The sequence below is a fragment of the Gambusia affinis genome, linkage group LG11 (genome assembly GCF_019740435.1).
Source record: "Gambusia affinis linkage group LG11, SWU_Gaff_1.0, whole genome shotgun sequence".
Taxonomy (NCBI): Eukaryota; Metazoa; Chordata; class Actinopteri; order Cyprinodontiformes; family Poeciliidae; genus Gambusia; species Gambusia affinis.
Window position 1 is genome coordinate 13,717,226 of NC_057878.1, and position 26,065 is coordinate 13,743,290.

Consider the following 26,065-nt stretch of genomic DNA (forward strand, 5'->3'; position numbering starts at 1 on the left):
AAAAAGAAGACACCCCCGAATGAAATGCAGCAAACAAAAAAGAAAACACCCCCGAATGAAATGCAGCAAACAAAAAGTGTTGAAAACGGAAGTGCTCCAGACCACTAGGGGGAGTCAAAGAAAATACTATTCATTTCTTTGGGACAACAAAACATAGGTCAAAATCAGCTTAAACCGTTTTCAACACTTTTTGTTTGCTGCATTTCATTCGGGGGTGTCTTCTTTTTTGTTTGCTGCATTTTATTTGCTTTTCGTTTGCCGCATTTAATTTGGGCGCGTGTCTTTTTTTTGTTTGCATGTTTTCTCTTTTGCTGCGCATTTGCACCTGTCGGCCACCGTACACCTGACATACCAATTCTTAAAACATCTAACAGTGACATGAGCTTGAACTGCTCTAGCACTGACCAATGTGCTCACAGTACACTTCCACTTCCAATAAAACATTTAAACAGAGAGTACATAAAAGGAAATGTTATTTAACTTTATTTATTTCTAACAATTTATTTTAGAGAGTTCTCAGTTAGTCCATTAATTTGCTTACACTCGCTTCGTGTGGTTAGGCTGCCCAAATAAAAGCTTGATACAAGGACAATTTGGTAGCAGTTGCACAAAAATGTGTGCTGCGCCGCTGCAGCGGTTTTTACGGTAACCGAAGGAATGTGTCACACTGATGTCAACTTGTTATTTACTTTCCAAATCCGAATGACTGAGCAAGGCGAAAGGAGAATTAATCAACCGCTGGTTGACCAGGCAGGCGAAAAATAGCCGGGGAGTGGGGGAGGGGAGCTCGCTGAAAGCAGGCCCAGAAAGGCAACATGCAGAACTGTATTCTGCCTAAACTAAAATAAATAATAATGATAAGCTGAAGAAATATTTTGGTCAAAACAATTAATTTTATTTCAAACAAATGTCTCTGTAGCTCAAATGTAATCTGTTTTCACATAACAAGAGCATGATTTTAAATGTACTTGCTGTATGGTGAGGTGAGACTTTAAGCTATGTTTTTACTTTAGGCATGTTAACGGAGATTAATTGATTTTATACGCTTAAAGGTGTTTTGAGTATTCAGGTTTAAGGTCAGGCAGCCCTCCTCCTCCCCCCTCCGCTGTGTCTACGTCTCTCCTGCTAGCTGCTTGCTGTCTCTGCGCTCCTGTTTCTCAGTGAACGGTGAAACTCCAGCGGAGCAGCCAGCCTGCAGCCACAGCCGCACTGAAACTCGGGCTTGTTCCAACTTTTACCGCCAAACGAAAGGAGCTTCCCGGTTCGCTCCCCTGCCGAACCGGCCGACTGTGACTGACTCTTAAGCGCGCTGAAATATGAGGGCAGGCGAAATGGGAGGAAAGTGTTTGCTCGCTTACTGAAGTTGTTGGAGGTTCTCCTTGTGGAAGAGGAAGAGAGAGGTGGCGGCGGACACCACGAGTTCACTCTCACAGTTAAAGGTGGGTAAAGGCTCAGGATGCGCTGACTGCTCGGCTCTTTCTGCCTGGCTTTTATAAAGACTCTCAGAAATAGATTATACGGCGTTCAAGCAGGAGCTTGCCGGTGTTTCTTAGCTTTTAGTCAACCCAGTCACTCCACACGTGTGTTGTGAAATTCCTGTTTAAGTCTTTTAATTATTATTGCTTATCCAAAACAAGCCGAATTTATGGCTCTACATTTTTTTATGTTTTCATTCCCCATTTTATCTTGCTTATTTACAGTAAGTTTTTAAGGATTAAAGGTTGTTTCACAATTTGTGACTAAAAAACTATACCCCGCTAAAAGCCCTCCCCCATTTGAATACACACACTGTTGTTTTATTAAAGATTATATATCAGTAGTTATAATACCATATTGGCATCCAGAGTTATGAAGCGCATGTGTGGGGGAGGGGAAGACTTTCAACTGTAAAAGAGACTGCCACCAGTTTCAAGGGACAGTTTGTGTTATTGTATAAGTACAATCAAAAGCTGCGCTGCCAACCTACTGAAGTGTGATTGACAGGTCTAAATTATATACCCTGGTTGTCATAATTCTTGGACGATGGACAGAAAGCAAACAAAATACACTATTAACATGTCTGACCTGGCATTAGACTGCAAAAATGTTAAAAACATTAGAACACCCTATGTTTGATTGCTTCAAGTCAGTGACTCAAATTTCAAACGCCAAACTAATTTTATGTACAGCAATTGTTGCTACTTTGTCAAGTATGGCCTGGTTACTTGTTGCCAGGTCCAAAGGTTGCGGGTTAAAATCTTCTAGAATTTATTCCTACGTCTTGGCATCCTATTTCGAGATGTGAAAGTGATCAGAGATTTTACAAACGGTGTGAAGTGCATAGTAGTGCCACATCTCCCCTCCCCCACATGTTGCTATGCACTGCCTCTTAGCTGGCTTAATCCCCTGTCGCAAATTCACCTCAAATGCTCCCATTCTTAATGGAGCCGATGTGGTGCATGTGTGACTCTAATGCTGGCTGATGCATATTCCACACGTTCCAAAGATCACACTGAAACCGCTTTGAAAATATTTGTGGTCAACAGAGACGATCATGGGTTGGAAGTCAAATGAGTGCCACCCATCACTGTAGTCACTTTAATACTAAAAGGTGCTTTGGTACGAGCAGCATGTTTGTAAAGCTCAGGCCTGCAGACTTTGCTACCAGAGCTGATAGCCTGAATAATAAACCCGCTTACATCAGCTTTTTAGACTTGTGTTGCTCTAGTCTATACAGAGTAGACCGCAAATAGATATAATATTCTGTGACATAGGCATATAAAAACTTCTACTGAATTCAGCAAGTGTTTAGTGCGGTTTGACTTGTGCCTGTGTGTCAAGGTTAAAATATTACAATAATGCTACATTGTATAGTCAATACTTGTTTTACATTTCTTTGTCTGAGTTCAGTTAAGTTGTTGTCTTAACTAAAGGTCTTGAGAATTTCACTTAAGGCATTTCATTAGAATTCCTGTATTGGGAGAGCACGATTTGGAATAATACTTCTTTTAAGTGTTCTTTTCTCCCTTTAATTCCTCTTTTATGGCTGTTGATTGTTAAAGGATAAGGACTCACATTGTCTCTAATTTAATATGACAAACATTCAGCCATGTGTATTTCTGGAGGGAATTTTGCCACCTAACATAAGAATCCCTAATTTAATAAATTCCACCCTCTTTCTGGGTAATAACATTGCCAGTAGCATGTTTTTCCTCTTTATTTATCATGTTTGAAGTGTTGTTGATGCACCAGACACATGGTTGACAATTAACACTTAAAGAAGCTGCATGCTTCACCACTTTGTTGTTTAGCAGCTGTGAGGGAAGGTTTCACACTTCTTTAAGAAAATAGGGATTATTTTAGATATTGCTTGTTATAATTGACAAATTCACTATCTTGTAAGCGATATTTATGTTATGTATGTCTGTTATTTTTATCGCCATAATTTCTCATAGTGTTAAATACAAGAAAAATGAACTGTTTAGCAATGGTAACCAATGAAATTGTTGTATGCTGAATGAAAATGACAACTTAAACTGCTGAATTGGGTACATTCAAGAGATTACATGTAGATCTAGTCCTGTTTGAACTTGACTTTTGGTGACGTGAACAGAGATCTCAGTTACCCCCCCCATCTTCTTTTGTTTTATAGTACACTCGATTAGAGTGAAATGCTTTATCTAGTTATAATGTGTGACATAACTACTTTCTTAAATGCAGATTGACATTGTCTGGGAGTACCCAAAAGCAATAGCACAGTGTACACCCACATTAACGTCAGCTTTTTCATACTTATTGCTTAATTGTATACAACGCCTGCTTCAATGGAAGCAGATGAAATTTGTGGTTGAGATGACTGAGATGTCTGTCTAGGTGTCAGGTTTCAGTTGCTGCAAGACGCAGTGGGAGTTGATGAATGCTTTTGCTACTCCTGAGTCATTTGACCCAGGTGTTATGTCGATAGTACCTTCATGTGTTAAAGTCAAATGGCCTTTAATAGTTCTGCTAGCAGGCCTTTAATCGAGTGTCAAAGAAGCTGTAGTAAGTGAGGTATTACAGATACTTTAAAACTACCTTCCAGTTTATTGTTAAAGTAGCTAGTCTTCTGATCGTCTTGTTCAATGACAGTAATGCCATAAGGGCACTGTCTTTGATTTGAGTGAAATAAAGAACCAAAAACCTACTTTGCCTTGTCCTCCTTGTCGTGCCTTAAATCTATTTTGAAAAGCAAGATTCAAATCTGTTGAGTGTGAGGCAACAGAGCCGAGCCTCTCGGGTGGGTTGAGTTTAAAGCAGAAAGGCATCCTCTGCTAAAAAGTAGGGCAAGGAAGTCCCCGAGAAGAGCTTTGTCAGTCTTGTGGTGCAACACTTCTCTGTTTCGAGCTATCCAAATATTTCTGTAGCAGTATTTATTTATGATAGGCTGTGGGGGAAGGTAAGCCATTTTTTACCCCTAGAGAGACATGCAATGTTCACGGGCTACCAGCCAACTGGTTCACCAGTGGTTACGCTGAGATTATACCCAAAGCAGTATTGGCTTATTAACGGCCGTATTTATGTATTTGGTTAGATTTTCGATTTCTTTTGGCAGCTTATTATTGTGCTAAGTTTTGTGTGTTTCTTTGTAGGTATTTGATTTGAAATGAGTCCACATGTAAAAAAAAAAAACAACCCAAACATATTCTTATTCAGCTGTTTAAGTGCTAACCATGTCTGGCTCATTTGTGCCTTGCGATTTTTGTTCATATGTTTTATGTATTTAACATTGATCAAGACTGCAGGCATTTAAGCTGATGTGCCAAGTGTTTAAAAATAGATTTTCAAAAACAAAAAGGGAGTGCACTGTAACTGATAATGCTCGTGGTAACAGTTCAGGAAATTGTGAAAGAACATGCATGCCAGATTGAGAAAGCTGTTTAGTTATTGTTTATGTTGGGCTTTTAACATGAACAATAACTGATTTTTCAGTTATGAAAATGACTGAGCTTTAACGTAAGAGGGATTAGTGGTCCTACTTTACTTTATAAAGTTATTTCCCAGCAGCTTAATTGTATATATTTTTAAACAATGAAGTAGTACAGACTTTGCCTTACAGGATTATAAATTCCAGGTTTTCTATATAAAACTTAGAAAGTGAGTAATTCCTAGATCTAGTAGCCCTTTGGAAGCAATGAAGTGGTTTTGAATTGAATTAAATGGAGAGGATACTAGTGGATTTATACTTATAGTCCAGTGAAGAATGTAGAGATGCAGGAACTGAGGTGTTTGGACTCAGCAGACTGATGTTAATGGAACAAAACATGTGTTGAAACTCGTTCTTATCTTGCGGAGCACTGTGAGATTACCATAAGATGAACAAGCTAAATGACTTCAGTGAGAAATTGACAGGACTTTCTTAAAGGCAACATTTCAAGGCGATGTGGCTAAATGTGAATGCTTTGCTTTCGGTATGGACATGTTTCTGATGGTACAAACAAGACTGAAATAAATCTGAGAAAATTATAGGGTGATTTTTTTTTTTCTTTTAATTTTGTTTAGCAACTACCTTAAACAACCATTTGGAGGTGTTTTGACTTAGGTTGTTATAGTCATTTTAAAGAAGAGAAACATTTAAATGACATTCCAATAAAACAACACTGCAGTTCAATCTTGCTTGAAGGCGGCGTGTTAGCAAAGAACAACCCAGTATTTCTTATGAGTTGTTGCTATGTTAAACTAAACAAGGTTGCTGTAACATGATAGGCTGCAGAGCATTGCTTGAGTAGATGTCACTTTTGGCATCTACTCAAGCATTAATACTTGCAGCATTTGGAAATTTTGGCATGTAGTCTGAGAGCTGAACTGACTGAGAATGAGTTATATTTCAGGGTCTCCATTTTACAACTCTGTTCTTGAAAGACGCACAAGGCTGTTAACACGTAAATCGTTATCTGGTCACACCTCGTGTTGGAGTCTGTTCTCACCACCCTTATGAGTGACTATTTGAAACAAATATAAACATGTCTCGCAGGGTGTGGTTGGCTCTGAGGTCATCAGGTGACATTGGTAGAAATTGCGCTGCAACTGAATTCCATCCATCTTCATTTTCTGTGTCAATATGCAGACAAATTATTTTAAAGGTGCATGAAATTGCCAATACTGAGCTGCTTTTCGTCAAAGAGGATATTTATTCTTGCCTTTTTGCCATGAGAGGTCATTAATTATTTGTTTTAGAAGGAGAGGCAATGTCACAACATTGCTGTAGAGCAGTCACTGTAAAACAGTTTTATTAATATTTTAAAACAGACAAAGTGATCATGGAGACATTTTACATGGTCTTTAGCATCTCTAAGGGATTGATGTGGTTAGCATTTTCAAAAAATGCTATTTTTACTTAGATTTTATACAGTACAGTTTGTAGTACTGTACTACAAACTGTATGCAGTATGTTTATTTTTAACCCTGTACTCAGAAATTTCCAAAAGGCTGACATTTCCACATCCAGTTAGTCAAAGTTTATTAGAGCAACATAATAAAACAGTTTTTTTTTTTTTTTTTTTACTTCATTCAGCCTCCAGATATCTGCGGAAGTCTTGCTCTCTCTCCCCCTTTTGCAGCCTCTGTAATTGGTGAGATGTTGCAAAATCCTATAAAATACAGTTTTCTTTAGGTATGTTTTACATATCTGTGCTTCCTCTCACTTAATCTTATACCTCAGTGATTGTGAAAGTAACTATGTAGAGTTTTCTTTAAAAGTGTCTAAAGAATGTTGTCAGCATGACCTAGTAACTCTTGGCAAATGAACGTAAAAAGACTGGATTTTAAAGTTTGTTGTCAGTCTTGGAGACCAATTGTCCAATTTTTTGACTGCCAATTATGTTAACCCTTTTATTATTTTATCATTTAAATATAGTTATTGACATTAAAAGTGGAATCTGCTACAGGTTCATTGATTAATGGTGTTAAATTTCACTAGACTGCCGTATTAAAAAAGATTAGAAAGTTTTCCCACCTCATGCATATGTCCCTAACATTCAAAGAACACACTCTTGGTTAGTTTTAAGTTTTAATGCTTTTAATACACCCAAAGATAAATATAACTTTTCAGTATTTTAGTAATTGACCATATGGTTAGTAGAACAGCAATTATTTTAGGGATACGTTTGGATCCATCTCCTTTTCTTTGTGATGAAATTTTGCAATCTACCACAGGTAAACATGGTGCCATCAATAATAAAAGGCTCGGATGGTTCCGTTTTTTGTTTTAAAATAATGCACATTACTGCATGTTTTTTCTTATTCCATGCTTATTTGATATAAACTAGGAAAAGGTGAAACTGTTCCCTGTACAACAGATTTATAAACGATGGGATGAGCTGTTGGTTTGAAACGTGGCTGAAATACGAACCCAGAATAAGTTTTTCTTTATACTCTGTTTAGATGATGTGCAAATGAGAAGCTTGTGGCTACGCCATAATTGTCTCATTCCCACACATTAATAAACTATCGCCAGACTATTACCTGTATGTTACATCCCTAATATATCTTAGTCCTATTCACACTGTGTAGATTATTAGCTCATTGATCTGCTACGTGTCTGAAATAACTGTGTAGATTATTAGCTCATTGATCCGCCACGTGTCTGAAATAACTCATTCACTTTTTGCTCATTAAGCATGACTTGCCACATTTTGTCATTAAGCAACTTTGTGTAATTTTACCTTTTGAAGCAAGAAGTAAGATGTCAAACTTTCAACAAAGGTTAAATGTAATTTTTAGTCTTAATCTGCTCATTTGTTATCTGGATTGTGTCTTTAGTTTTACTCATAGATTGCTGCTCTGAACACTATGCGCTTGAAAAAAGAAACGTTGATTATGGAAGTGGAAGTGAAAGTTTTATGGTTACAGCTGCACCATTTTTCTGTTTTCCTGCGTTTTTAGGTGTAGAAACAGATCCAACAACACACTTGCCCTAACTGTGCTAAACTGGAGTGCAATGCATGAATGTAATCCAGGTGTTTTAAAGATGAGCTTTGAAAGAGATTACCAAGGCAACTGTGGTTTTTTTCTTTTTCTTTTTGTTGACGATGAAGACATGGCCTGTATTGGCCCAAAGTGGACTTCAAAATACAGTAATTGTTACATAGTATGCACATGGATACCCTATTTTTAAGTGTAAAAAAAAAAAAAATATAGAAAAAAATCAATTTGTCTGTTTATATCACATATGTCCACTGCGTATATTGCTTGTGATATTTGTGCCACTCTGTGTAAATGCTGGCTGGAGACACGGCTATAGTGACTCAGAGAAAGGATCGGTGTTTCGTCGCACTTGTCTGCCTTGTTCGTTTAACCCTGATGTCAGATGGAGGGAAAGCGCCAGGAGATGAGTGTGGGGTATTTAAGCTGTTGATGGAAAAGTAAGATTTTCTCCTCACCATAGCAACCGTTGTATTGCCCACACTGGTCTGACTGTGTGTACAGCTTATTTGTCCAATTCTCATCTCATTATGAAAGGAGAAAAAAAGGGCCTTGCTGAAAAAACACTGAATTTATTTTAATTCTTGCTGAATAAATGTAGAAATGTACTTTTGATTCTCCAAAAATATACATTTGGTCTTTTAGTAGTCCACCTCTTACCTAAAGTTATCATTATTAGTTGATAGTTGCTAATATTTTAGCTTATTATGAGAGCAAGCACAAGGTTTTAGATTAAAAGTCATATCTGTGTGATAGTTCAAGCTAAGCCTGAAGCGATGAATGACACACAGAGTGGCTTGACAGTGTTTTCTCTTTACTAGAGCATCAAGAACGGCTGAGATATTTGTGCCGCCCTTGACCTAAAAACCCGCCAAGTCATTTGGAGAAACCAGATAGAGACACAATGCCTGACAAAGTGTTGCCCCACAATAACATGCTTGATCATTAAGCTTCTACATTTAGCTTTTTCATCAGTTAGATTAATTCCCGTTGCCTGCAGTAGCTTTAATCTTATGCAAGTATCCTAATATATGAGGTGCAATAAATATTTCAAAAAGACAAAATGGTTCACTGCTTTGTACCCTCTATGCTGTCTCATGCTGTATTTTTTGTGGTGTTTGTTTTTAAGGTCATCTGATGTTGAGACCTGAAACACAAGGTTTTTCACTTTGATAAAGGCAAGTCGCACACAGATAGAAAGAGCCCTCCAGGAACGGCAGTTTAAATAATACATGAAACCTGAGCCACCTAGAGTTAATGAATTTGTAGTGAGTTAGCTGGATTGATTGTCCCCATGTCTGCGGCTCATCTTTGGCAGTAACTTTCCTTTACTGTAGAGTTTTGTAGAACTATTAAAGCTTTTTCACATTTTGTCTGTTACCATGTTATGATAACAAACTTTTACTTTTTGGGTAGCTTTATGAAAGAAAATGGTGTGCAATTTATTAGAAATTGCTGCATTATTTTACATTCCGGAGTTTCTGTGAACATTAGTTTCAGTTGATCCATCACATAAAAGCCCAGTAAAAAATTTTGAAATTTGTATTTGTGATGTGACAAAATAATAGAGTTAAGAGGGAAAATATGTGTGTATTATCTGTAGCCAGATTAATATAAACTATGGATTGATATATTTATCTTGATAATGACGTTCAGATGAAATATTTGTAATGTTTGCACAGTATCACACAGCTGCTGTACTTCAGTTTCTACCTTGGCAACAATAGCCTGGAGGGAGTTGGTACATTTATTTGAGGTCAGTGGGTTCAGTATGAGAACATGAGATGCTTGACGTTTGAAACATGTCATCATCTCCTCTGAGATAAATATGCACTTGCTGGGATCTACTTTTATTGTATAATCTTACTAAATTGAAATAAAACAGTTCAAGGAGAGTTGTAAGTTAACTTAAAAACAAACGTCTGGTCCATTAGCCTCTTATATGTCTGCTCATGCTGGGATTGTTGTGATTAATTTATTTTATGTTAAAGGTGCATTTAGAGTTGCTGTGCAGGAAGTCAGAAAACGGAAGCAGCTTTCTTGTGTAAAGGGTATTTCTGGCAAGGCAGAAATATCAGAGGTGTGACGTCTCAGTGTCATGTTTGCACACGACCTATCAAGCGACTGTTTCTCTGAAGACACAGTTTGCAGTTAACTAGCAGGAACCTGAGAAACGTCTGTGAGGAAATGTCTGCTCTCTATATTTGTTTGTCTGTCTGGAAAAGCAGAGCATTTGCTTTTATCCTTTTCCAGTTCTGGATAAGCATGGAAAATTTTGTCATTGTCCTGACCTTTTACCGTCCGATTAGGTGTTTATGACGTGAGCCCACTGTAAAAATGAATACTAAAACCCAAAAATCCCAGCAGTTTGATTTGTTTTGCACAGCCTTGTTCTGGTACAAAATGGTGCCACCTACCATGGGACATTTTGAAATAACCACGCACCAATTTGAACTTGCCAGTCAGGGGTTTAGTGCCTGCTTTCACAACCAAAAATTGTCATAATCTCATATAATCTCTTATTTTTCATAGAGTGAACAGGCTCAAATGGCAGATGGAATCAAAACCGATCAAATAGATTAATAAAAAGATTTTCAGATATTGATATACTAGGGAATTAGCTACACATGGGACGTTTGACTTTTAATGAAAATGTATCTTCAAAAAATTACAGAATTCAAATGATTAAATCTTAAACAAAATCAGCATTATCAGGGATAATCATTTAAGGTCAAGTATTTTAAAATTCTTCATGTTGGATTGGTATTAGCTTTATGTGACGTTCTGTGCTGCGTCACAGTGGTCGACCCCATTGACCTGGAGCTCTTTGTACCACAGCGCCAAATCGTAAAACAACTTGATCATTGTGTTGTTCCATTGTTTCAAGAGCACAAAAATAAAATACCCCCACCGTGTTTTTGCTTACGTACTGATTTTTAGGAAATGGGAAAGGAATTTGTGTGCAAAAAGTATGAGAATATAGAGAAGGGTTAGGAACTGAGCTTTGTTTGACTGAATGCAGGGCTGCTCCTCAAACCACAAGACCTCTCCACATGCATAGCTTTTCGTTAGCTGTTGATGGAGCCAATAGATCAGGCCTGCAAGGTCCAGCTTTCTGCCATTCACTCGCCAGGTTTTCATTTCAGCGGATTAACTAAACGGGTAATTTCACGTGTGAGTTATTGTACTCTGAAAGGATGTCGGTCTGGGGGTGGAGCTTTGGGTTGAAGTGGAAACCTGCATACTATTGTATCTGTGGGGCACAGCTTGCCTCTGCTGGTAAACACTAAGTGTTGCCACCCAAAGGAGCCGTGGGAGAAGTGTTTCCCCTCACAACTGAAAAGGCTTCCCATCCCCCACCGCTCGCTGACCTACATTGACTGTCACTTACCGCCTCACCGACAAAGACAGAAGACAATACACAAATAGTTGTTGTGATTACCTGTGTGGAAATTATTATTTATCACCCAGACCCTCAAGTCCCCCTCGTCCCCTCCACACACACACACACACGCACACACACACACACTACCTCCCACCACTTATTCCCCTCCCCCACACTCACTCACTCTTTCTGTCTCTTACACACACTTCCCTCCCTCCCTCCCCCTCAAGACTGCAGCCCAACCAGAGGCTTCAAAGGCGGGTTTTACTCAGCAGAGCAGTTCAAGAGAAAATGGCTGCTGTTTCCAGGTCTTGTTTGCACATCTGTCAGGAGGTGACCGTTCAGGAGAAAATGGGGTCTGTGGTATGCAGTTTTTTTTTGTTTTTTTTTTTTAACATCATTGTACTCAAAACTACATGCGTAGGAGACGACGGTTTGGTTGGTTCTCCTTGCTTGTGTGATTTCTGCAGCCAAGTGTATGCAGAAGGAATTTTATTTGGATTCTTGTAAAGTATAAATGCTTTCCATGATTACCTTGCTTATCGGCTGTAGCAAGGGCTTTTAAATTGTATTTTGAGAACGTCAGGCTTATGGATCTGAGTTCTGAATCTAAAATTATCTTCAACGCATTAAATATGATTAGAAACGCTGATGCTGTTGTCCTTTGTCTTGTTTTCTTTACATTCTCTGAAATTGTTAAACTCAAATACATGTTTAGACTAGTTTATGCCCTGATCATCTATTCAGATGGGTTTTTTTAAACACATTTCAATTTCTTTAGTCTACTCAATGTTGTAGTTTCAAAATGTCACACATAAGTACTTGATCTTAATTTACATGGTTTCGTTATCCTCATCCATCTCCTCTTGAGAATTGTTAATGATAAATAACAGAATTAATTGTTCATAAAACAGAATTTTCTTAAGAGTACAGTGACTAGATGTTAGAAACTTAATTCATTTTATCACAGGTGGTATGAAATGCCCCCTTGGTAAGTACTAATCCACACCGGGTTGGTAAAAAGTTCACATAAGACATTCTATTCTTTTTTTGAAAAAGACAGATAAGAAAAGACCAAAATGACAAATGGCAAAGAGGTGGAATGACCTGTGCCTGTTGCAATGTCCCTACACCTAACCTGTAAATGTAGTTTAGAGCGAGTCTGTCCAGTTTTACCCAAGTCATGCTGTGACCTTCAGGTCAAACTTACTTTCCTCTTAAACTGCCTTCAGTTTGCAGATTTAGTCCGTACCACTGTCAAGATTGTCTTGAAAATGCTTCTTTATTAAATACTGAATCTTCTTATATGGTATGAATAAAAGTCTTCCTCAGGCGCATTTGTAGTTTAAGGCCAAATAATGTAATTCAAAGTACTCGACTGTTGTCGAGTTTAGTTGTAAAAAGAAAATGAAACGCGTAAGCTGAAGAAATGTGTTTTCTTTATATCATAGTCACAGTCCCAATTAGTTGCAGTCTGAAGATCTTTCGTATTTAGGCCACAAATGGACTATGCTCTGACAAGATAACTGTTGCATAATTTTAACAATTGTTTTGCCTTTCCATCATACCAAATATTTTCTTTCTTTTTTGTGTGAGTTAACACATATAGTTACAGTTAAAGGCAACTGAAACCTCCCAGAAGATGAGCTGTGTAACTTTAGGATTCTCCAAGGTGTTGACATTAGTCTAGATTATAGAGGATGTGTTGAAATCTTTTCTCTTAAGAATTGCTGAATCCAATTATTTGGCTAGTTTAGAATTATTGCCTGGACAACATCCCAGACCTGCTTTGTGACTACCTCCCTTGATTATTCAGAAATGTAACAACGGTGGGTTAACTTTGACCTCTCCCCAGTCGGTATCGGTCATTGCGTAACATGCACAGATGTGTGGAGAACACGTCTAACTCCTGCCTTGAAAATTTTTCTTCAAGTCTGAAAGTTGTTAGGCCTGGACCATGGTTATTTGTTATTTCCATGTGTATGTTTTGAGCATTTGGCCAATAAAGATGTGTATATAATACTACTGAAAACCTAATGCAGTAAGCCTTAAGAAATGATACACTAAGCATGACAAAAGTTCATTTGTTGAAAGTTGGATTGGGCTGTGAGGTGTAAAAACAGCTTTGTATTACAATGGAAAAGAACAGAAATATTATTTTTGTCCCACAAAAATTGCAATTGCAGGGCTAGTTGTGTTAACTTCTAATGTAAGATACTAAAGCCATATTAAAACATCTGCTTTATCAGCACATGGTTTTGATGTTGCCTGTGTTACTGAGATAGATCACAACAGGAATGTTTTATTGCTGCTGCTCTTTTATTATATGTACTGAACAGGAGTTTGAATCATCTAATGTCAGTATCAGATGACAAAAACTTCATAGGAAAAAAAAAAATCTGACAGATGCATCTCTAGTTTTTCCTCCAGAAAATAAATAAGCATGAAAAATATAAACCTGAAAAAAACATAGCTCTCAAACACATATGGTTGCAGTGACCTTGAAAAAAGATCGTTGTCCGCTTTAAGTTAAATCTTTTTCGCATTGGAGCAAATCTAACCGCTATCAGCATCCCAAACAAAGCAAGGACAGCCCACATCCTAAATTGCTCCTCACAATTTAGACTGCCCCCAATTGGTTGTAACATGGGATTACATTTAGTTTGCAGCTGTGACCATTGAGCACACACACAAATATTTTACAGGGCCATTCTTTTTGTCCAGTGTTCCTGCAGAGAAGGGGTGGCCATTGTAAAGTAATTGCCATAAAAGTGCAATAAACCTCCTAATGAGCCCTATATTCCCAGCAGGCACTCTCATCATTGACCCATTAGGTGTTTGTCAGTTCTGGCTGTTGTCTTTCCTTTCTGAGGGGGCCTTTCTATTAAGCAATATTAATATTATTATGAATATAGGGGTTTTCTTTAGTCTTGGGAAGTCTTGTGACATTATATGTCTTTGCATAGAAGTAATTCTCATTAATGACTAAAAACAGGAGTCAATTTATGATTTTGTCCTAGATTCTAATCGATTGGTGCTTAAAAATTGTTATTTTGAGTTTATTTAAGGTCCATAATACAAAGTTTTGTTACTCTGTAATCTATGCCGGTTCTGTGCCTGTTTTAATTGACTGCATGCAGTGAAGCTGCTTGATATTTCGAAGTTGTATGTCTTTGGATTTCTTTACCTGCTGTGTTTCGCACACTTCATATTGCTATAGCAACCCAAGCTTATGAAGATTACGTCTAATTCAGGCCATTCAGTTTGTCTGCCATATGCCCAATGCTCTTGATATTTAGTCAGACTGAAATGTTAATCCTTATCAACTTTATAACTACACCTCTTGTCAGTAATAACTTTGTAAATGTAATTCTTAATTCTTTGCCATGCTTAGTTGTCATAACAAGCTTCACTGCCATTAAAATATCAAATTTGGCTATTTTAAGATTATTTGAAGAAACAAACAGGGATAGGAATATAATTTTGCCTCAAATATATTTTAAAAGGGGTAACAACAGTTTCATGAGTCTCAAACTATTGAAAGGATCTTTGCTCAGTGTAGCTTTAGCATGTGCCAGTCAGAGTTTTTATTGGCATGATAACCTTCAAAAAAAATATTATAGTACCATAGTATTTGCATAGAAAATAAAAAAAGTTAATGTAAGGTAATAACGTGAAAAGCTTACTTTTATCAAACCCGTTACTTCTACTACTGTTAAGATAACATCATACATTATTACAGTTAAAGTAATGTAGTAGTAGTTTATACTAATCTAAATATTATGTTGATACAGACAAAGGAAAACAAACACTATTTAATATCTGGTTATTAGCTGGACTAATCGGGTCGGACAGCAAGGCTGCAACTGGCTGCCTAACAGACATGCCAGCTGGATGTTTTAAAATAATGTTAACTTCATTTAAGTAATGGGTTCTACCCCCAACTATAGGTCAGATGAGGGTAGAACCAGACGGGCCGGGGGAAACACCGAGAACAGTAAGAGGATTTTAAGTCCCTTCTTCACGTCTCTATCATCTGCTTACAGCTATATGATGGAACATTTTTGTGGTTCTTGTAACTTTTTAAAACTTTGGTGTTCTTTGGTACTGGAAACTTAAATGCCCAATGTGTTGTGTAAAAGAATTTGATTCAGGTTTGATTATGAAAATATGCTATATTTAGAACTATAAAAGATCCCATACAGTCTAGAGTTATTTAATGATAAAGAAATAATCTTTATAGTTGGTACTGGTATCAAGCAAACTTTACTGTTTTGTAATTTTTTTGTGCCATTATTAGGTGATATTAGTCCAGTTGTGATGTTACCACAAAACATTTGTCTTGTCTCCCTCTCCCTCTTTACTATATTGCATACCCAAAATTCTTGCTGAAAAACAATTAAGACTTGGTGCAAGCTTTTAAAATGCTTTTGTGTTTGTATCGCAAAGGACTGTTTAAAACTCAAGTGTCATGAACTTGCATTTTTTTCTGCTGATGCAATATTTAGCGAGTTGGGCAGTCTAACGGCAGCTGATGCTCACACCACGCACAAAAAACACCACCAAAAATACTAAAAGTCAGAGTGATGGCAGCATAGACGAGATCAAGGGGAAAGTAGACATGTTGCACCTAATATTGTCATGGCAGTGGTTGTGCAGTGGGTGGTGTCATCATGCATTCATCTGATAGAGGGATTATTGCTGCTGTCCCACACTGATGGGACCTGAGCCCCTTCAGGCTGCCTGTTAATTACAATTCCAGCTGTGTGTTATGTAGCACCCTCCACTTTAGCTTTGATGTGGCCAGCCTTTCCTATTCCTCTGTAAGAGCTAACTAACTAAAGAAGCAGGCAAGCAGCACTCTAGTTAGAACAATAACTGATGCCCTTTTTTTTTCCATTTTAAGTTTTGGAAAATGACCACTGTAGCTGTTTCAGTTCATACACTGCGTCTTTTGTAAGCTTTTATCTACTACTGTTATCCTTCACATGGTTTTCATAGCGCAGTCAAGGTTAACTTCATTTGAAAGAACATGCCAAGGTGAAAGAGTGAATAATTCATTATGTGCAACATGTTCAGCCCCTCTGGCTAAATGCCCACTGGTAATTGGGACAACACCGTTCCACGTCTATTTAGCTCGATCTCTCCTGTTGCTATGCTACCAGTGAAAACCTTGAGTGGGTCTGTATAGTGCTTGGAATGACAGCCATGTGGTTTTCATACCTGACACAACCCCTTTGTATCTCCACATTTCTTCTCTGCATAATAATGTTGCCATTTGTTCCTAATGCGAGAGACAGGGAAACAGTTTTACACCTGCATGTCTCAACTCATTCTCCTGTCTCAGTTTTTGCTTTGTTCTTGCCAAGCCGTTCCCAGCTGGATGTACATTTAGGTGTTTATTTTTTGTTTTGTTTTTTCTCCTTTTTGTAATTTTTAGTGTTTGCAGCAGCTCTCTGTCTATTAGAAAAAAAAAGGTTTGCCTTTATTATCCTGCTTGTGTTATAAGAGCGTTCCCCCCCTGCTGTATTTAACTAGGTCAATTAGAAGCAACTCTGAATTTACAAAGATTGTTAAATTAAAGCAGAAAATCTGCTCCAAGAGAAGAACTGGAGCGAACATGTTGCATCACTGAGCCCAAGTCAGGACAAGCTGCCCTCTGCAGAATGTGGTTATGTTTTATTCCATTTTGATAGAAATAAGTTATTCACACTTCTGTAACCACCATTTGCCCATTCACATATTAAACTGTGTGTTTTCTTTCATTATTGTAGGAGTGAGCTCAGCCTTCCAACAACCCCCCCCCCTCTCGCTGGGCTAAGATGAGTATTACCAGTGACGAAGTGAATTTCTTGGTCTACAGATACCTCCAAGAGTCAGGTTTGTCTCACAAAAGTCTTGTGTACACAGTGAACAGTTTATGCTGAAAACCTATTAATATATAGAACATTTCCATAGCAATAACCTGCATGTGTATATTCAGTAAAAAAAAAAAAAGTGCAGTTAAGACAAAGCACATAATCTGTTTACTGAGCGTACTATTTAAGAGATATTAAATAAATGATTGAAATCCTTGCTGATGTTTAATTGGTGTTTACAGTGACTGAGACCAAGCAGTTGTGTGCAAATATGTTCACATACTATCAGTGAAAAAGAAATGTATGAATTCAACACCAGGTCTTTCAGGCCTCTTAACTTTCCTAAATTACATAACATGTAAGTTCACGTTTCTGTTCAGTTAAAGTGTTTGTCCTTGAGTCTTTGTGATGTGTTTATCTTGTGTTTTTTTTTCCCCCTTTCTTTTCTTCTTCTTCAGGTTTTACCCATTCAGCATTCACCTTTGGCATTGAGAGCCACATCAGTCAGTCGAACATCAATGGAACACTAGTGCCCCCTGCAGCCCTCATCTCCATCCTGCAGAAAGGGCTTCAGTACGTTGAGGCAGAAATCAGCATTAATGAGGTGAGTGCAGGGACCTGGAATGTAACAGAATGGAAATGTTTTTTTATTTTTTTATTTTCATGGTTATTGGAATTCATAAAAGGTCAATATTATCATGGTTTTGTGAACATTAATTGAAAATTGCGTACTAGCAGATGCTGTTGTGTTAGGAGCAATAGTGAAAGACTTGTAGTAGTATTTTTTTCCATCATTTAAATTTGTCATGTCTTATTTTCTATCAGTTATATTGCAGGTATATTACATACCTGTGACACTGTAAATGTCTTTATGTAAGGTTACCTTTAAATACAGAGAAGGCGTGTGTTTTCAAAATTTGTACTTGCATCAAATAAACAGATTTGCACAAAAAGTGAGCAATATCACATTGTCCATCAACTACTGTATATTAGATGGGCAGATATCTAACTTCTGCCTGTAGAGCGTTAATTGGGCAAATGTCTCTTCTACTCCAGAGCACATAAATATAGCATTGAATGTCCTTTTCTCCCTGACAGGATGGTACTGTCTTTGACGGTCGGCCGATCGAGTCCCTGTCGCTTATCGATGCGGTGATGCCCGACGTGGTGCAGACGCGGCAGCAGGCCTTCCGTGACAAGCTCGCCCAGCAACACGCCACCTGCGCCGTCTCTGCTTCAACCTCAGGAAACCAGTCTAATGCACCAAAAAACGGAGAAGCCACTGTTAATGGAGAGGAGAACGGCACTCACAACATGAGTAAGTCGGATCAAAGAATTAAGTGATTGGATGGTCCTGGATGTACGCCAATAAAGAGGCATTCCGAAAGCCCATAAAGACGCAGAGCTGTTAATAATGAAGATTAAAAATTGTATCCTCATCTTATGTAGTCATATGTTGTTTGAGGGACATTTTCCAAAAGTCTCCTACCTGAACTATTTAAGGGTTGCAAAATTATAATAGTGTCTAATTAATGTCCTGATCAGATGTAACATATGACATAAATTAATAAAGCAATTTAGCCAGCTGTTGAATGAAAACCTGCCATCACTGAACATTTTTGGTTCATGTAACAAAAAATGACATTTTAGCTTGTCATGGATCACCTTAATAACAAGTAGTTTCTGTTTAGTTCTTTTGTGAGGGAAACCAGATAGTAGGAGATCAGGTGGACAAGTCGAATAAGAAGATAATGTTTTGATCCCCTTGGAAATTAATTTGCAGGTGTTGATAGGAACACAACTGTGTTGTGACTAATGTTACACTTGTGGCCAGAAGAGGCTCCAGTGTCATTCAGGGCTTTTAATTAGTAGTGTGAAGGATGGGATCATTTTACAACACGCAACTTAAGAGGTTTTATTATGGATATCTTTTTAAAATTCACTCAAGTCCAAAGTTATACACACAAACTCAAATACATGCATACATCACATACTTAACATTTCTTTAAAAATTTTCTGTGAAACCAAATGGTTTTTCTCAGCCATCAACAAACTTCTAGTTTAATTTTGATATGATATTTGATCACTGTTCTTATCAGAATTATTCATTTAAATGGTTCGGTTTGTCGTCATCCTCTTACATTTAAAGCGTTATCTACATATTGTCAACAGACCTCAGGTTGGAACTGTGAGGAATCTGTTTCAGGACCCTAATTCTGGGCAATTGTGTCCAAGTTTCAACCATCTGACCCAAACTGTCACAGTCGGATATAAATGCATATTTGATATTCAAGAAGAACCAATGAACCACTAAAAGCTAAAGCTTACCATAAACTTGAAGAAGTTGGACCAGGAGTGTCTCCCTCCGTAGTGAAGCCAGTTGTACCATAAGTAAACATTCGTATCAGAAGCCAGATGTTTCTGTTTTAATATTGTTCTTTATTGATCTTAACATTCTAATTTTACAGGATTCTGAAATTTGAGTTCTCAAGAACATTGAGCCATAATCAAAATGACAGCAAATAAAGGCCAGGAATAGATCGCGCTGTTTTATTTATATAATTTTTTTTTCTTTTTCAAAAATACATACCTTCTACTCAATATTCTTAATTTTTTTGAGATGCATCTTTTTATCTTGTGAAACTTCAAAATCTCATTGATTGCTGCAGAAAGAAAAATTTATTCAAGTAAAGCACTGAATGTATGTAAACTAATAATCCTGCTGGCAATGGGTGTATGTAAACTTTTGACTTAATCCTAGATGCTTGTGCTAGAGTTTTATTGAGGGTATTAGTATATTATATTCTGATTAAGGCTCCAACAGTTTATGCTGAAAAAGTCCTCAAAAAGATGTTTGTTTGCTTTATTCCTGTCCGTGTGCATGCTAAGATGCTAAGGAAGCCATTGAGTTGAGGACATAATTATATAATCTATATTGATGAGATAATAAATGTTTGAAGTCCCTTGCTTTATGTATTCTTATAACTTTAGTGACAGGACTTATAGAATAGCTATTTTAACTCAAACTGACCCTTGCATGTCACTACCTCTCTTTTTTCACACAAATCTAGCACAATTGAGATTTTTTCACATTGTGATGGGTCTCTTTGAAGTTCCTATGCAAATTGAATTCTATAGTGGTAGCTATTATAGTGTGTGTGTGTGTGTGTGTGTGTGTGTGTGTGTGTATCTGATAGCATTTTCTGCTCGCCTGGTCTTGCCAGATAACCACAGTGAGCCCATGGAGGTGGACGGGGACGTTGAGATACCAGCCAGTAAGTCCACAGTTCTCCGAGGCCACGAGTCCGAAGTGTTCATCTGTGCCTGGAATCCTGTCAGTGACCTGCTGGCTTCAGGGTAAGCATATTTCTCCTGACATGGATCCTGAGTGGAGCTGGGATAGATGAGTCCACTGTGTGCATACACCGCCGTGCGTTTATAAAATGCACATCTTACCATTGAACTGTCTGGGGTGTATGTGTGTGTGTGTGTGTCCTGTTCAGCTCGGGCGACTCCACGGCTCGGATCTGGAACCTGAACGAGAACAGCAGCTCCAGCTCCACCCAGTTGGTTCTCCGCCACTGCATCCGAGAAGGTGGCCAGGATGTCCCCAGCAACAAAGACGTCACTTCACTGGACTGGAATGTAGGTTTCAGATCGGCTATCCTCGTCGTCTCTCCCGCTTCCCTGCCACATACTACACAGACGAATAACAGTTGTTTTTTGTCTGTCCGACAGAGCGAGGGGACTCTCCTGGCGACTGGCTCGTATGATGGATTTGCCAGGATATGGACAAAGGATGGTGCGTCCTCCATCACTGTCACACATTGTGTTTCTCTGGACTTTAGGTTTATTGAATCATTTTTGTGAACAATCCAGTTTCAGACATTTTAAAGGTACCTTTTATCCTGCAGGAAATCTAGCCAGCACCTTGGGGCAGCACAAAGGGCCCATATTTGCACTCAAATGGAACAAGAAGGGGAACTGTATTCTCAGTGCTGGCGTAGATAAGGTACTTTTAAAAATCCCTCAGCAGTGGTTTGAGCATTTTAGTAACGAGAGCCTTCCAAAATTTGTGGTTCACTTCTGTTTTATATATAATCTACTTTACAAATACTTACACAAGGTTGAGTTTAGATAATAAAACCTGATGCATTTTACGACTACACACATTTTTAAGTTTATAAACGGACATGGTTAGTCACTCAAGTCTGAGATTCAACAATAAATCTCTGTCGAGTTGGACAATAAATCTATTTTCTGTCTAATTCTAAAGAATTTGTTGCTGTAGATTTTTTCCCCCCTAACTTTTAAATTTGATCTTTACTTTTCCAGACGACAATCATTTGGGATGCAAATACAGGAGAAGCCAAGCAGCAGTTTCCTTTTCATTCAGGTTTGTGTTCTCTCTATGATTTCAAAACATTAAAATCTTTCCAACATAAGAAATACAAATCCATCTGAATACAGGAGTAGATTAGAGTAATTTTACAAAAAAAAAAAAAAGCGAAACTCAGGGGTTAGCTTCAGCACACCCAGATTGACATACCTTTTATTTCTGTTAATTTAGAAACCTTTATATACAGCAATACTATTTTATGTCGACATAACATTTGAAGTCAACAGTCTGACTTGTACATCAGACAGGTTTTGACACCCTTCACAAAAACGTTGCAGCTTCAGTAGCTTGCTGTTATCCAAGCACATCACTGGAAAGCTAAGTGGAAGGACAAAGTGTGGCCAATGAAAGGCGGCACAAGCAACAAGAATAACCACAGGCTTGGGGGAGATTGAGATGTAAACTCTACTGAAATGGTTGAGGGAGATTCACAAGGCGTGGTCTGCGTTTTGGAGTCGGTGCTTTAAGAATTAACCGAAACGAACTCTTAAATATATTTGTCTGAGTGTCATATACCGGTACCTGGATTTAATTACTGAAATAAACTAACATTTCACCGATTTCGCTCAGTTTTATAGAGCTGTGCCTGTGGTCAAGATGCAAACTGTTTCACACTCTGTCTTAGCATGAGATCACCAACATGCCAAACTCTAATGATTATGCTCGCAAATGCTTCACAGCCCCTGCGCTGGATGTTGACTGGCAGAACAACACCACGTTTGCCTCCTGCAGCACAGACATGTGCATCCACGTGTGTCGCCTCGGCAGCGACAGGCCTCTGAAGACCTTCCAGGGTCACTCGGTGAGCAGCGTTCCCCGTGTTACTTTTCTGACCTTATCCCCGCCTTTCCTAACGAGTGTTGTGTTTTCCAGAATGAGGTCAACGCCATTAAGTGGGATCCATCAGGTATGCTGCTTGCCTCCTGCTCAGATGACATGACTTTAAAGGTAAATCCAGTTTTCCCACGTTAGTAGCTGCAGGCAACAAACGTGAGAGATAATTTGTATTCATATGTTGCCGTCGCACACAGATCTGGAGTATGAAGCAGGAGTCCTGCGTCCACGACCTCCAAGCTCACAGTAAAGAAATCTACACAATCAAGTGGAGCCCCACGGGGCCGGGCACAAATAACCCCAACTCCAACATCATGCTTGCCAGGTAACCTAGAACACCTGCACATATATATGTGTATATATATTATTTTGTAGGAGTTCAACTTATTAGCATTTTGCCACAGCTTTAGGCACAATCTACAGCTTCTGCATTGGCCTTATTAAATTGAAAGGAAAAATAAACATCAAAAACCGAGGTGTTGTCACAAGAAAAATGAAGAAACTTTAATGCTGTTCTCAGACGTTTATGTTTTATTCTTTCCCCCACACAGTGCATCTTTTGACTCAACAGTGCGACTCTGGGACGTAGAGCGAGGGGCCTGTATACACACCCTGACCAAGCACCAGGAGCCCGTCTACAGCGTGGCCTTCAGCCCTGACGGCAAACACCTCGCCAGCGGCTCCTTCGATAAGTGCGTCCACATTTGGAACACCACGGTAAGTCAGATTGTGGTAAGACGGCAGCTGAGACGAGTTTTGTATCAGACTGGTTTGTCCTTATTCATGATGCTTCTGTTTCAGACTGGAGCCCTGGTCCACAGCTACAGGGGAACTGGTGGCATTTTTGAGGTGTGCTGGAACAGCACCGGAGATAAAGTTGGAGCCAGCGCATCAGACGGCTCGGTAAGCTTCGGTTTTATTTAAGGGGGCGTGTCAACAAATTTCAGTGTTATTGAAGCCTTAATTTGTCTGTAATTCAATTCAAAAGTGAAACTGATGCAACATTCATTACACACCAAATTTTGCATCACAAAGTTAATTTCGTATTCAAAAATGAATACATTGCCTGAGTGCAATAAGGATCTTTTAAAAGAGAAATGTTCTGTTTCTGCCTTTTGATGACCTACACACTTCTTTGTGAGGGGTTTGAATTGACAACTGCCTAGCACACATTCACTAGCACCCTCCACAAGAAGGTTAAAATCTAAAAGGTAATTGCAAAAGTGGATTGCTTTATCCAAGTACAATTAATGGAAAATTAATTGAAAGCATAAAGTGCAAGAAAAGGTACAAAAATGTGATCAGTCATTGCTAACTGTGGAAGCTTTACATTTTCTCTACCAAGCTTGTTTTCTTCCACTCAACTTCCCATGAATATACGTGGAATTTACAGTCTCTCTGCTGGACAGCTGTCAACAATATATGTAGACTACAGCATGAACATAACAATAGAAATAGAGTAGTCTACTTTTTTAAAACAAAAGAAAAATACTTGGGTTTTCGTTTGCTGCATCTCATAATCCTCAAAAATAATTAAAAACCCCCAAGAATTTCATCTTTTAGGCACCCATCCAGGCTTTGGTTCAGTCTTTGCAAATAAAATATTTCTTCAACACCGTTTTCATTGTATCCGATTCTTCCCCTTTTCAGGTTTGTGTTCTCGATCTCCGAAAATAGCCCTCCTACTAGGACGACGGATCCTGGAAACCGCTGAGATTTGCCTTCTTCGGACATCAGCAGATGCACTCTCCTCGCTCAAGAAGGGCTGTAAAGGTGGACTGAAAAGAACCCTTCACAGGACCTTAACCAGATGACAGCAGCAGCTCAAACACCAACTAAATTTGTTGCACCTTAATGTTTGTTGATGCGTGTTTTTCCCGATGAGCCTGAGAGAGGATGGAAACTGGCTTAGGAGCGCCCTCAACGTGGATCTGACTCCCTCCTGAGTGAATCCATGTATTAAAAGGTTTCTAACGAGGACGTGCCGGGGTCCCTGCAGGCTGGGCGGAAACACAAAGATGAGTCAAGTTTTCTACAGAAAGAAGGGAAAATGAGAGACAGGTGTTTGGGCTGGGAGAAGCAACAAAATGCAAAGGGAAGGCGTTGGGCTAATAATTCCTTTCAGGGAATATAACTGTATGTTCAGATAATCGAGCAGGCAAGAAGGATGAAAGTTACCGATTATCATCACTGCAATGCTGCCACTGTCAGGTGACGGGGTGCCTAACTTCTCTTGGAGGAGGAAGTTTCCACAATACCTGTTGCTCGTTTGACATTATCCACAGACGGATGTTTTGAGAGTCAGATTGAATGTGCCGTTACGAGGTAGAGCCTAGTTCGTTTTTAACAGCAGGTCAACAAGAGAAAAAACTTGCCAAGTAATCATCCTGACGCCCTAAAACGGCCTGTTCTCTTGAAATGGATAGATTTTCATTTTGTTTAAAATAAAAAAAAAAAAAAAGAAGATGATGTGAAAATTGTGGTTTACAAAGAGAATCTTTCTCCCTTTTTGGATGTAAATTTCAAGAATGTAAAGATGTGTAAATCAGATGAAAACACAGACTTATATACTGTGTATATATGTTTATATACAGTACACTTTATCGTTCTCTACAGGGGCTCTTTATTGGCGAGAGCCGTTGCATCTTCGCTCTCAGTTTGTGACAACAAAGTGCATGTCAGCCTCTTTTATTGCAGTCTTTCTCAACACGGTCAGCTATATACAACGACTTTCCTTTTTAAATGAGGTGAAAAATGATATGGCGAGATATATTAATTATACTAATCTGTCTTCTGCTGTTTGCTGGTTGCCGTCAGAGGGTTAACTTGCCCAAAAGAAGAGAGGGAACAGTCATCAGTCTCCTTGGTTTGCTGATTCAGCTTTTTATTGCCAATAAATCCAAGTAGCTAGAAAATCAACCTGACCTAAATGAGTTATGACGGCTTGAGTAGCATCATCACAGATCCTCAGTGGCACTTTAAAGCGAATTTAGCAACGGACTATTTGGACAACATTTCCACCCTAGAGTAGAGTTCATGGGTGGGGGAAAAAAAAAAAAAAGTCCTGCTGGAAACAAAAGAGCCTTTTTATTATTGTTATTTTACACCTGGTTAAGTTTGGTCATTTGAAAATCCTGTGACGTGGATGGCGATTCAATACCGCAGAATATTCCTCTTCTTTTTGCCTTCTTGTTATTGATCTTTCACATTAGCATTTTCTGCTACATCGACATGAAGTGCACTTTTTGTGATGGTGGATTCAGCAACTGCTTGGCTTTGGTTGAAAGTGCTCCAGTGTTTATTATTTTCTTTCTTTCTTTCTCTTTAATGTCTTTAATGACTGGATTGTACAAGGTGTTGCAAAGCTTTCTTTGTTTCTTTTTTTTTTTTTTTTTTCCTGAGAGCCATTATTGTCTGTGTCAGACTGAGAATGGGGCTGTGTCTGTGGGGGGGAGTGACCATTATTGGCATGCCAAGAAGCCCAAAAAATGGGGTGACAGCTATTTTCTCTCTCTTGTACCTTGATCAAGGGTGCTGTCACCTGTTTCCAAGACAAAACTTTGAAGTCATTCATTGTTTCAAATAAATTACTATATTTTGATATTTGACAACATGCCTCTGTCTTTTTGTCTTCTAACTTATGAACATCGC

The 26,065-nt window shown here is 38.5% G+C and overlaps 1 protein-coding gene across 2 annotated transcripts; it reads left to right on the forward strand.

Moving 5' to 3' along the window:
- Positions 1–860: 860 nt before the first annotated feature.
- tbl1x (transducin beta like 1 X-linked) lies at positions 861–26,022 on the forward strand. Of its 2 annotated transcripts, none has more exons than XM_044131403.1 (15): positions 861–1,439; positions 17,098–17,203; positions 17,640–17,785; positions 18,280–18,499; positions 20,379–20,538; positions 20,685–20,826; positions 20,920–20,983; positions 21,096–21,193; positions 21,517–21,577; positions 22,261–22,382; positions 22,454–22,528; positions 22,612–22,739; positions 22,966–23,131; positions 23,216–23,317; positions 24,065–26,022. In XM_044131403.1, the coding sequence occupies exons 2-15, from the start codon at positions 17,146–17,148 to the stop codon at positions 24,089–24,091; spliced, it is 1,569 nt and encodes a 522-aa protein (XP_043987338.1). In that variant the 5' UTR covers positions 861–1,439; positions 17,098–17,145; the 3' UTR covers positions 24,092–26,022. The 2 variants fall into 2 exon arrangements, with proteins under 2 accessions (XP_043987338.1, XP_043987339.1); XM_044131404.1 differs by having other exon boundaries at positions 870–1,439; positions 20,406–20,538.
- Positions 26,023–26,065: the final 43 nt, after the last annotated feature.

Bases quoted from the DNA above. Each gene is read 5' to 3' on its own strand.
- tbl1x (XM_044131403.1), top strand. From the start codon at position 17,146: ATGAGTATTACCAGTGACGAAGTGAATTTCTTGGTCTACAGATACCTC. The intron at 17,786-18,279 runs GTGAGTGCAGGG...TCTCCCTGACAG, and splicing joins CAGAAATCAGCATTAATGAG to GATGGTACTGTCTTTGACGG. The intron at 21,194-21,516 runs GTACTTTTAAAA...TTACTTTTCCAG, and splicing joins TCAGTGCTGGCGTAGATAAG to ACGACAATCATTTGGGATGC.